The sequence below is a fragment of the Typopeltis vanoorti genome, chromosome 1 (assembly GCF_054136105.1).
Source record: "Typopeltis vanoorti isolate ZY-2024b chromosome 1, IOZ_Tvanoo_1.0, whole genome shotgun sequence".
Lineage (NCBI taxonomy): Eukaryota > Metazoa > Arthropoda > Arachnida > Uropygi > Thelyphonidae > Typopeltis > Typopeltis vanoorti.
Window position 1 is genome coordinate 153,489,194 of NC_143549.1, and position 13,313 is coordinate 153,502,506.

Here is a 13,313-nt window from a genome sequence, read left to right on the forward strand (position 1 = left end):
AAATACTTCAGGCGCAAACTTTGTTTGCTTAATAGGATTAAACCAAGTATATAATTTCTTGGTATCTTTAATTTATAGTTTTAATAAATTCTTTGCACTTGTTTTTACACACCTTCTACATTTCTTTTATATACATGGCTATATTTATTTAGCATTTGGCTAAGAAGAATACATGCATATGCACACACAGAGAGAGAGGATATACAAGGCAGTAAAATGCTTAAAAGATGTATTTAAAAAAATTGAATTTTTAAGTTCGACAGCCTACACACCAATTTTAAAACAGCATCTGTAGAAACTGTTATAAAACCAGTTACAGGTCCTGGGCTCTGTGAGGACAGTCAAACGTGATATGTTGTATAGTTTGGCTATCCTCATCACAGTCACAAGATGAGTTTGGTCTTATTCCCCAAGTAAACAAGGAAGCTCCACACCTACCATGGTTGATGTGAACCCTATTTAGTGAGGTCCATATTTTTTGAGGTAGGTTGAACCCTGAAGGAGGGCTGTTTGGGTTAAAGACAGTCTGACAGATTACTGGGGCTTAGGCAGTCCATTCTGTCTGCCATACTATTGTTGTATCATAGCCCTCAGTGACAAGTCATTGAGCCATTATAATAAACAGGTGTCTTGACTTAAGCCTCTGTGATGTAAAGGTGTCGATATCAGAGTGTATAAAGCTTCAAATCAAAAGCTATTCAACATAAGGAAAGACAGGCCCGGATAGCTAGACCTGGCAGAGGTCTAGCTATACTCCTATGGACCAAATACATTAAATAAATATAAATAAATCGTGTCGACTACAAACAACAGTATAAATAGTAACATAGAGGCTCAAGCAGTCAAGATATTTCTACTGAAATGCATTATTACAATAGTCAATGCATATCACCCAGATAACTTAGATATAAATACAGAACCACTTCAACAACTAAGTCAAATGATGTCAGATACAGAGATCCTTTTAGGAGATCTAGTGGCAAAAAGCCCAACTTGGGGCTCCTCCACAACTAGATCGGAAAGGAGCACAAATAGAAGACATAATTGATGATCTAAACATTGAGATCATAAACAACAAGCAAAATACATATCTGTCAAAAACAACAGGCACAGAATCAGCATTAGACATCACAGCAGTAGATTATGAAACTGCAAGTCTTACCCAGTGGAAAATACTAAAGAATGCCTTCAGCGATCATAGATATTATCACAACCATTAATTTGCAGTTAGACCAAAAACCACAGACAAAGAGATCTTGGAACTTCAGAAAAGCAAATTGGCCTAAATACACACAACTATTAGAAACATATTGCACTAGCACACCTACTAGTAAAGAACTTGATCAGCAACTACTAGAACTAACTAACAACATACAGAGAGCTACAAAAAATTCAATTCCCAGAGGACTCAGGAAAAATGGGTTCCATTTTGGAAAGATCATAATATCAATGCTATGATCACCAAAAGAGAGATTATCAACAAACAGTTAAAACAAAAAATAATACAGAAGACAACAGAAAGAAGTTAATAGAATTAACTCAAAACATAGAAGATGAAATTTCTAACTGCAAGCAAAAAAAGTGGGAAGAATTCTGCAATAGACTAGGTCCAAGAAAAGACTCACAACACTGGAACATCATCAGATTATTAAACAACGCAACACTTCCGGATACTGATCACTCTTCAATCACAGCCTCCTCAGGAACCAATACAACAGCAACAAACAAACAGGTGGCAAATTTACTTGCCGAATATTACTCCAATGCAAGCAAGCTGCAATACAACAAAGTGCAGGAAAATTGCAAAACATCTGCTAATACAATCCAGAACCTATCCTTCTGAAGACATCTTTACTCAGGACCTCACAATGATAGAAATAGAAACAGCAATTAGTCAAATTGACCCTGACAAATCACCTGGAAATTGATCTTATCTTTAGACATATGATTAAAAACATGGGAAAAATAACCAAAAAACTACCTTCTGAAGATATTTAACACTTCCTGGAATGCTGGTAAACTATCAAAAATCTGGAAAACATCAGTCATTATACCCTTACTAAAACCTAACAAAAACCCTAGTGACTGTAAAAGCTACAGGCCAATAGCTTTGACTAGCACTCTCTGTAAACGAAAGAATAATACATACCAGACTTATGAATTGGCTCATAGAAAACAACAAGATCAACTTCTACCAAACTGCATACAGGTCTCAACACAGTACAGAAGGTCAATTGTTTTATCTTTGCCAATCAGTCATAGGAGGCTTTCAAGAAAAACCTTCAAAGAAGATGATAGCAATATTCTTGGCTCTCCCAGCTGCCTACGATCGTGTCTGGAGGCGAAAATTAATAAGAATTGTATGTGATACAGGAATAAGGGGGAATGCATTAATTTGGATTTCAGATTTCATGAAAGGAAGAAAAATGAAAGTAAAAGTTAATGGAATTTATTCCAATATGCATCATACTTGGGCTGGAGTCCCACGAGGTTCTGTTTTAAGCCCACTCCTATTTCTCATCTATATCCATCCTCACATAATAAATGGCACAAAAATAGCATGCTATGCAGATGATATAGCAATCTGGCACATAAGCAGTAATCCTCAACAATCTGAAAAAGTCCTAAATAATTCAATAAAAGGCTTTGAAAAATTGGCAAAGGAACATAAACTACAGATAAACCCAGAAAAAACAAAACTGAGCATCTTCTCCATTGATAGAAAAAATAGACACAATTACAACCCCCAAATCAAAATATATAATACCAAAATAGAAAAAACAGTCTCCAAAATACTTAGGCCTAACCCTAGATACTGAACTGAGATTTTCAACTCATATTACAAATATATCCAATAAAGCTCTTAAAAAGCTTAATATTATCAAAAGGATTTGTGGAACAAAGTGGGGTGCAAAACTGAAGACACTCAAAACTACATATACGGCTCATACGACCCACTATGGAATATGCCTCATCAATCTTGGCTCCAGCTTTTACTAGCTCAAAAGAAAATCTCGACAGAGTACAATCAAGAGCAGCAAAAATTATCATAGGTGCAGTCTCATCCTCAAATAATTTAAAAGCTCAACAAGAGTGTGGGTTTCATATACTAGAAGATGGAAGAAAACTTCACAGTTAAATTCACTAACAGAATCAGGAGCCACCAACAGGATCACATCTCACTCAGGACTTTCGATGCCTGGACAAGAAAATCTAGACTAAAGAGATTATCTACGTTACAATATGATCATGAAATTAGAAAACAGATTGACTTAGAGCACATCTATCCATTGAAATAAGCAAAGAGCCATTCTTTTTCACTATTCTACCAAAAACACAAGATAAACTTAAATCTCTTCGAACCTTGTTACAAAAAAGGACTCGCAGCAAGAAAATAGAAGAAAAGGACTTGACATTGCACATCACTTAAACAATCCAACTGTGTCATTGCCTACACTGATGGATCATCTGGTGAAGCAACCAAGGAGGTTCAGGGGTTTTTCCAACTCTACCTGGAGAGAGGAAATGCAAATCAAAACCACAACTGGCAAAATAGCTTCCAACTTTACGCTTGTGAATTAACAGCCATACAAACAGCCTCTCAAATCCAGTAATAAACATTATAGAAGGAATAACCATCTACAGTGACTCAAAATCTGCACTAGAGGCATTAAAAAATGGAAAGAAAAACCTCACCCGGTATCACTAACTGATGCTAATGCTGTCGCCACAATAAGATTGGTAATCAAGAAGAAGAATGAAATCAGTGAAATTAATGAAAATAGAGAAATAACCACAGTCATCACCAGACTAAGGACAGAACATTTTAAAGGCATGAAAATTCAGTAGTAGGAGCTATGAAACATGCAAAAACTGTCCAGGAGTTGAATGAACATCTGTCCATATTTATTCTTGTCCAGCAATTGCTGTTGCTCTACAGAAAATTGACAATAACCCTAGAGAAAAACTCTACTCCATCAAAGTTCAACAGATTACCAAAGCAGTTCTACAGTTCCACAGTCATATCTAGAAGCTCATCAATGAACTTGATGAAGGAGAAGATTCTGTCTAGGGCAGGGGTCGACAACCTGTGGCTCGCGAGCCACATGTTGGATGTGAAGAAAGAGCCACAGCGGCTCTTTGGATGGGATGTGAAGCTGCGGCTCTTTAGTTCCATACGCAAATATTATTTATTTTATCAAAAAAAAAAAATTTAAAAATCGTTCTGAATTGATTAACGAGGATTAGGCACCGATTCTATCTCTCAGCCACTTGTACTCGCTTTTCACCGCACCCCTCCCCCGTGACACGCATCGTCACTGTCGTCAGTCCGTCGGAAGCTCTCGGAAGTTTATATGTTTGGCAATTTTCATTGATTTCGGCATAGCTGGGCATAACACCTTTACTCGTAAACTAAGTATCTAATATTTGCCAAAATTAAAAAAAAAAACTAAAATGTGCAGACTGTGCCGTGATAAACACGTTCTGACAAGTCCGTTCGTGCCAGTCGGTGATCATCGTACACGGGAGGCGACCACAGATGCGACGAAACTATGTACTTATAGTCAATCAGTACGTGAGAGAGTGAGACATCAATCAGTACGTGAGAGAGTGAGACAAACAGTGTTTCGTGTCTAAATTATTTATTTTAATAATTAAATTATTAGAGAATTATTTATTTTATTTAGGTAGGTATTTTTAATTGGAAAATATCGTTGTAAAATGTTTTTTGATAAATTATATTTCATTATGCCCAGCTTCTCGTATCCGCTAAAACAGTACAAGATAGAATAGCTAAAATGTCTTCAAATGTAACATATTTGCAGGTGGAAGATATTCAACCCTCTTCTGCCTTATCACTTGCTATAGATGAGTCTTGCGACATAAAAGACACGGCACAAGTTGCCCTTTTTGTCAGGTATATGTCTTCCCAAGGTCCAAAAGAAGAACTTCTAGGATTGCTACTGCTCTCGGGACAAACTAGAGGGGAAGATATAGCGAATGCTGTGCAAAAATGCCTTGAAGACAATAAGATCTTGTGGCTCTTTAAAAACTTTGAAATTTTGTAAATTGTAATTTTTGACTCTTCCGACTCAAAAGGTTGCCCACCCCGGGTCTAGGGTTATGCCCAGATATTTTGGATTAAAATTGTGCAGTAGTATGTTCCCATTTAGTGGCACTCCTAAGGTGTCGTGCCATGCTATTGTTCAAATGGAAATAGCATGTTTCAGTCTTGGTATTGCTTGGAATAAGATGCCACTTCTCAAAGAAGTGGTTTAGGTCACTAGTTAGTATGTGCTCTATAGTATAGAAGTACTATAGAACATGTTTGTATATTTTTGACCATCCAAGGACAACATCTAGAAAATTCACATGTGCTGATGATCTATGCATCACATCCCAACATCAGAACTTCTGTTAAATTTATAGTAATAATAAATAACATACAGTTTACCTCATTGTTGCTCACATGCATGTGTATCTGTGCTAAACCAGATAACTGTAAATGAAGTTTACTTGATGAAATTGAGATTTTTCTTTCCTTCCTTCCTTCTTACTAAAATGCTTTGCTGATTTGTGTAATGAAACATGCAGATTCCATGAAAAACTTCCAGTGTAGTATTACAAACATTTTTTTTTCTCATGATCAACATATATTAGCATGTTCTCTCTTTCTAAAGTAGTTTGTATATTTTCATCAAAATAATTTATCTTGCATCCTCTTTCTCCCTGCCTTTTTAAGTCCCATGAGCCATGTATTAGCTTGTGTTATATCCACTGTAATGTTTTGCCTGTAAAGTGCATGTGGTCTGGTCTTTTGGCAGTTTGCTGAATGCAGAGCCTGAATTTCAAGGAGGGAGAATGTTGTCACTTCCACCTGATCAGCTGACTTACCTCCAGTTAGAAAGCCCTTAATAATGGGCTCACCAGATTCGGACCCATGACTGTTCAGCCAAAGATCATCATCATTTCACCTGCATAGGCTTATATAAATACACCTTGGCAAGAAAAATTATAGACTGCTGATTTTTGATCAGAAGTGTATTTACAATAAACAGTGGGAAAGTAGAAGTGCTATTTCCTCCTACAACCGAAATACCGTGTATTGCTCTGGAGCAGTTGTATTTAGGACATGAATGAGTCTTTGGACTCCCTGGAGGTGTCGCATAAATAATAATAATAATGGGTCCATATGTTATGTTTACAAGAAGTGGAAAAATGTTTCATTTTAAAAACAGAAGGAACATTAAATAAGTGTGTTAAATGCTTTAAAAATTAAAATATTAAATTTTTGTTATTTTAATTTCAGCCTGAACAAACAGGTCATACTTCACATTTAATTAAAAAAGCTAATGGTACTGTAAATAAAGCTGTTTCAAGACCAAAAACGCTTAAAAGGACTCGGAAGTTCATGATTGATGGTGTCGTTGTGACAACAACAACAAGCAAAATTATATATGATGATTATGAAGAAAACAAGCAACTTAAAGATCATAATGTAAGGTAAGAGATTTTAATTGTATCTTAATTTCCTGATAATGTCTTCCAGAATTCTAAGGCAGTTATAAATCAGTGAATTATAAATATGTTAAATAACTTTAATGTTAATGTAAAACTCTTGTAATAATATAAATTTTTATATAAATGATATCTTGTATCATGAACTTCTTGTATATGAGAAGTTTAAAATTTTCTTGATTTCAAACTTCTTAACATGAAAGCACCATGTTAAGCTACTATTCAAATCTTAATTATGTTGGCAATGTTCACATGATTGGGGTGCTGTTATAAACAGGATGAAAAAGTTACTTTAATCCCATCTGTGAAAGGTTGGAAACTCATAGAACATTTAGTATTGTGGATAGGCCATGGGTTAGAAAATGTGAAAATCCTGGTCTAGATCAAACACGAAACTTTTTTTTAATCACTTTAGGTCTTCATTAAGTAAGATATGGGTGGAGGGCTCTACTGGACAGTGGAAACTTCTTTTAAAATTAGCTCTTTCAGATTCCGCCATTAATATTCTGCAACACATAGATAAACTTTTGGCGAAATTCTTTTTTGATATATCCTAACTTATTTAATCCCAAGACCACATTGTGGTGCAATGATTCTCATTCATTAATAAAACATTTTGTATACGGACTAATTGTTTGCTATATTAATGATGTTTCATCTACTATTTTTAAATATAATACTGTTATCTTGTAATTATGACTTTTAAAATAATAAATTTAGTTTAATCCTTTATCCAAGTGTAAACAATCAAAGTTTGCGCCTGAAGTATCTTCAGGACTGAGGCAACTCATTGTAAAGGTGGACCGAGCTGTCATCACTCCTTGTCTCAGTATCTCCCAAAATACAAAACACATCTCCTTGCGGACATGTATAATACTATGCATTAAGGGAAGGGCCACTACCCAGACCGGTTTCGGCCTTTATTGAGGTCTCGTCAGTGGGAGCCAGACCCAGAAGTGGTGATATCGTTCTCTAAATCCAGAGTAATTTAATAATAAGGTAGTACGCCTTTTGGCAACTCGTATAAGTAAATATAACCTCTCCATTGCGTCTGCCTTAGTAATACCACTTCTGGGTCTGGCTCCCACTGACAAGACCTCAATAAAGGTCGAAACCAGGTAGTATCAGTGGCCCTTCCCTTAATGCATATCATTATACATGTCCACAAGGAGATGTGCTTTGTATTATGGAAGATACTGAGATAAGGAGTGATGACAGTTTGATCCACCTTTACTACGAGTTGCCTCAGTCCTGAAAATACTTCAGGTGCAAACTTTGTTTGCTTACACTTGGATAAAGGATTAAACTAAATTTATTATAGTCTAACCAAGTGGAAAATAAACTTCCAATAACTTTTAAAATCTTATGTAACTCATATGAAACTGTCTCAAACTTCTCAGAAATACTGCCAGATTAACTTGTTTGTGGAATTTTTACATCTTTGAGGCATTATTGATAAAATGAAATAGATATTGCGATTGAGTAATAAATTACATTTTATGCTAATATTTCATTGATGGTAACTGTAATATTAGATTAATATTGTTAGAGCACTAATATAAAGACAGCTATAACTTTTAAAAACAAAAGCATAGCATTTGCACCCAACTAGAATAGATATTAACAGTAATAATAGAACCTAAAGATTTTCTTTCATCCATCTGTCCCGTAGGATGGGTAGAACTCCCTGATTAGGGGCTCATGAATTAATGCAGGTGGCACATCGCTGCTATGCTGCATCTTACAAGGGCAGTATTTTTTTTTATTGTAGATCTGTGTGTTCATAAGGCCAGTTTACCTGTTCTGAGGGACAAAAAAACCTGAGTTTCTGAAGGGGAAAAAAAAACCTTACCTCTATATGAGGCCAGCTAACTCAGAGTATTATTAATATAGGCAGCCCCAGATTTATACAAATTATCCTGAAAGGGCTAAGGAAAAAAAAAATCAGTTATAAAAATTTTACTTCACTCATATATTACTCACACACATCCTAACAGCAGTTGGCCGCAAAGCAGACAACCCGTGCAGTGCATGTGATGTGGCCAACTGCTGTTAGGTTTTTTTTTTTTTTTTTTCACTATTGATGGATGTTTTGTGTATTTGTATTCATCATCAAATTCCTGCCATGTACCCTCAAGGGGTGTACAGGATATGATAGTACTACATGAAAAATTTACATCATTACTAACTTCCTATCTACAATTTTCCTCCAAATCAGTCTGTTACTTGTCAAGACGCCAACATTATCAGATCTTATATTTCTATCGTCTAAGGCACTTTGTATCGTATCAATCCACCTATATCTTGGTCTTCCTCTGGGTCGTTTTCCTGCCAACCTGGCAGAGAACACTGTTTTGCTAATCTTTTTACACTCATTCTGTTTAAGTGACTATATACCACCTGAGATTAGCTCTGCTAAAGCATTCCTGGATGCTGACAATGTCAAGTTCTTTCCTAATATCCTCATTTTTAATATGATATTGCCATTGATGCCATCTGTCATCATCATCATCAACTTCCTGCCATGTACCCTCAAGGGGTGTACAGGATATGACAGTACTACATGAAAAAATTACATCATTACTAACTTCCTATCTACAATTTTCCTCCAAATCAGTCTGTTACTTGTCAAGACTCCAACATTATCAGATCTTATATTTCTATCGTCTAAGGCACTTTGTACGTATCAACCCACCTATATCTTGGTCTTCCTCTGGGTCGTTTTCCTGCCAACCTGGCAGAGAACACTTGTTTTGCTAATCTTTCCTTTCCCATTCTATTTAAGTGACCATACCACCTGAGATTAGCTCTGCTAATGCATTCCTGGATGCTGACAATGTCAAGTTCTTTCCTAATATCCTCATTTTTAATATGATATTTCCATTGATGCCATCTGTTCACGCCTCTAATCTTTCTCAGGACTCTCATATCTGCAGTCTCTAGTCTTTGGTCAAGTGTTTTACTTCTGATCCAGCTCTCAGATCCATAAGTTAAAACTGGTTTGAACACTGTCTTGTATACAGCTAATTTAGTGTTCCGACTAATTTCTCTCTTATTCCATATGAATTTATTCAGTTGACTTCCCACCATACCAGCTTTGGTGATTCTGTTGTCTATTTCTATATTTAATTTACCATCTTCAGTAAAAATTGTGCCTAAGTAGCTGAAATGTTTTACTTGTTCCACAGGTTCTCCATTCACAACACAGTTACCATTTTCAATGATTCTGCCTATTTTCATTGTCTTTGTCTTTTTATTGCTGACCTTCATACCATATCTATTACAACAGCTATTCAATTTAGTCAGAGAATCTTGCAGACTTGTAGCGGATTTATTTAGAAGTATAACATCATCCGCATAAAGCAAAGAGCTGACATTAACATCTCCAATTTTGATATCAGGTTTAATACCACTCTCCTTCATAATGTGATCCATATAGATAATGAATAACAGAAGGGATAATGTACATCCTTGTCTCACACGAGATTTAACATTAAACCATCTTCCTGTACTTCCTTCAATTCTAACTGCTGACTTACAACTCAAATAAAGACTAAGTATTGCTTGATATAATGCCCCATTGACACCATATAACTGCAGCGTATTGAATAGCTACTCTCTTGCCACCTTATCATATGCTTTTTCCAAATCGACAAAGCTTAAATACAGATCTTTGTTATATTCCCATGCTTTCTCGACTGTTTGTCTTAAAGTGAAGATCTGATCTTGACAGCCTCTGTTTGGCCTGAATCCAGCTTGTTCTTCACCAAGCTTTTCTTCCACAATTCTTCTCAACCGTTTCTCAAGTATACTTGCATAGATCTTGCCAGGAACACTCAGTGGGGAAATACCTCTGTAATTCTGACATTCAGTTTTATTTCCCTTTTTATATATGGGTACTATTAGAGCTCTACTCCAATCATCGGGAATTCGTCCCTCTGTCCAGGCTTTCTGAACTATGCAGTGCAGCCACTGTAAGACTCTTATACCACCATACTTCAGCATTTCTGGTCGAATATCATCTACTCCTGCTGCCTTTCCACATTTCAAGCCTTTGATAGCTTTTTCTACTTCAAGTATGGATATGTATTCCTGACTGCATGCCTGGTCAGTGTTTTTTATCACTGTGCTGTCATCACTGCTTGTTTCATTTAGCAGTTTTCAAAGTAATTACTCCATACTTCAAGGATATCTTTTTCTCCTGTTTTCATGTCACCTTTATCATCTCTAACTCCTTTTACAGCACTCTTTCCTCCATTCCTAAGTTTCTTCAACAACCTCCAGAATATTTTGCCACCTTCGTGATATTTATTTTCTATATTCTTGCCAAAGTCCTCCCATGACTTTTGTTTAGCTTGTTTTACACACTGTTTAGCTTTCTTACATTTGTCTCTGTATTCTGTAAGAGTAAAAGCTGACTTATTTGCCAGGAACTTTTGATATGCTTTCTTCTTTTCCTTCACTGCCTCTTTAACTTCCTGTGTCCACCAGGGAGTTCTGATTTTTTTATCCTTGCACACAACCTCTCCACATGCCTCTCTGGCAGAATCAATCAATGTTTTCTTCAGAGTTTGCCACTGAATCGCGAAGGTTTGATTCCTGTTCTCAAACTCTTTCATTTTCTTTTCAATAATCTTTCTGTATTTTAGTCATCTGTTCACGCCTATAATCTTTCTCAGGATTCTAATATCTGGTCTCTGGTCTTTGGTCAAGTGTTTTACTTCTGACCCAGCTCTCAGATCCATAAGTTAAAATTGGTTTGAAGACTGTCTTGTATACAGCTAATTTAGTGTTCTGACTAATTTTTCTCTTATTCCATATGAATTTATTCATTTGACTTCCTACCATACCAGCTTTGTTGATTCTGTTGTCTATTTCCATATTTAATTTACCATCTTCACTAAAAATCGTGCCTAAGTAGCTGAAATGTTTTACTTGTTCCACAGGTTCCCCATTCAAAGCACAGTTGACATTTTCAACGATTCTGCCTATTTTCATTGTCTTTGTCTTTTATTGCTGACTTTCATACCATATATATTACAACAGTTATTGTATCCATAGACTTTTAATTTATAGTGTTATGTGCACTGAGGTAGAGTACAATCATGACTAGAAAAAGGAAAAAGTGAACCCGTGTGTAAACACACCAAGATTGATCTAGAGCAGTGGTTCCCATCCGTTTTGACTCGCAGAGCTCTTTTTAGAATCAATTTCTATGGCGGGGAGCCCCTTTAGCCTACCCTATGTCTTACAAGTTAATGTATGTCTTACAATATCTTTATATTGTAAGACATAGATAGACAATGTCTATCTCTTAAATAAGGTCCATACAATAAACACAGTTCCTCCAATTTAATTATTACATCCAATTCAATTCAAATACATATTCATTCATTACTTGTTATTCAAAATTTTTATTATTCATTATAGAAGACCATTGCTATTTAATTTCACTAACTAGAGTGCACTGTAGTGCAACAGTAGGCGCCTAAATTAAGACATAACATAAAATAACATATAAACGTTTAATGAGACACCTGTGGTAGCATTTTTTTGCACAGTTTCCTTATTTTAGGTTCAATTGATGATAATTGCAGGCGAATGTCTGGTTCTGCATTTAAGCAGCTTCTGTATTTTGTTTTGGTATCTGTATAGGTGGAGAATCCTGCTTCACAGAGATGTGTATTTGAGAAAGGCAGCAATACTAATTTTGCTTTCTCAGACAAGATTTTGAATTTATCTTGTAAATGCAGCCAAAACTCTGGTAGACTTTGGTTTTGAAATGCGATTTTTAGTTCGCTGTGAGATGTCAAATCAATGTGGATCTGATGAGTTTAAGCTGGGTGGTTTTTTGTTCATGCTGAACACATTCAGTACCCATTTAAAGTCATCAAGCACCTTCTCTTGAGCTGTTGGAAAATAATCTTGAAACGAGTCTTTCAAAACTTCGAGATGCGCCTGAATATTTTTCTGTATTTTTTCTTGAATCTTGATGTTATTTTCATTCAAGAAGCTTTTTGTAAGAAGGAAGCAATCAATATCTTCCTTTTCCACACATTCCAACCAATTCATAAGTTTCCTCTTAAGAGAAGACACTTTGGCATTTGCATTAAAAACTGTGGCAGTTTTTCCTTGCAGTGATAGATTCATTTTGTTCATTTTGCTAAAAATGTCAGCCAAATACACTGGTTTTCACACCCAGTCTTGATTATTTAAAACAGTCACCAATAGAGCGTTATGGTCCATCAAAAATGCTGCTACCTCTGCACGCAGTTCCATCAAACGTGTCAACGCTTTTCCTCGAGACAACCACCTTACTTCAGTGTGCAGCAGGAGGGACTCATGGTGACTTCCCATATCTTCACACATTAGTTTGAAGAGCCTGCTTTTAAGAGGTCGTGATTTTATATAATTTATTGTTTTTATGGCTTCATTCAACACTATCATAAGCTCAGAAGATATTTCTTTGCCTTATCTTTAATTTTGGCAATGGCTCCAGCATTGTGACCCATCGTTGCCTTTGCACCATCAGTGCATATATCTGCACACTTTTCCCACGGTATTTCATTTGATGAGAAGAATTCATCCAAAAGATTAAATATTTAATCCCCTGATGTGTCAGTTGGTAGTGGTCTGCAAAGAAGAAGGTCCTCCTGATAGCTTTGTAAGTAAACATAACGAACAAATACCATTAAAACCGCCAACCTGGCGACATCAGTCGATTCATCCATTTGTAGTGCAAATTTGGTACACCTGATGCGATGGACAAGTGCCTCTTTCACGTTATCAGCCAT

General features: G+C 36.0%; 1 protein-coding gene across 1 annotated transcript in view; it reads left to right on the plus strand.

The window, feature by feature from the left end:
- Positions 1–13,313, plus strand: part of LOC150110552 (serine/threonine-protein kinase 10-like) — a 283,018-nt gene that overhangs the window by 168,189 nt on the left and 101,516 nt on the right. Inside the window, exon 13 of the mRNA XM_090399708.1 lies at positions 6,311–6,504. Coding sequence (XP_090255834.1) covers positions 6,311–6,504 — 194 coding nt within the window. The remainder of the gene's footprint in view (positions 1–6,310; positions 6,505–13,313) is intronic.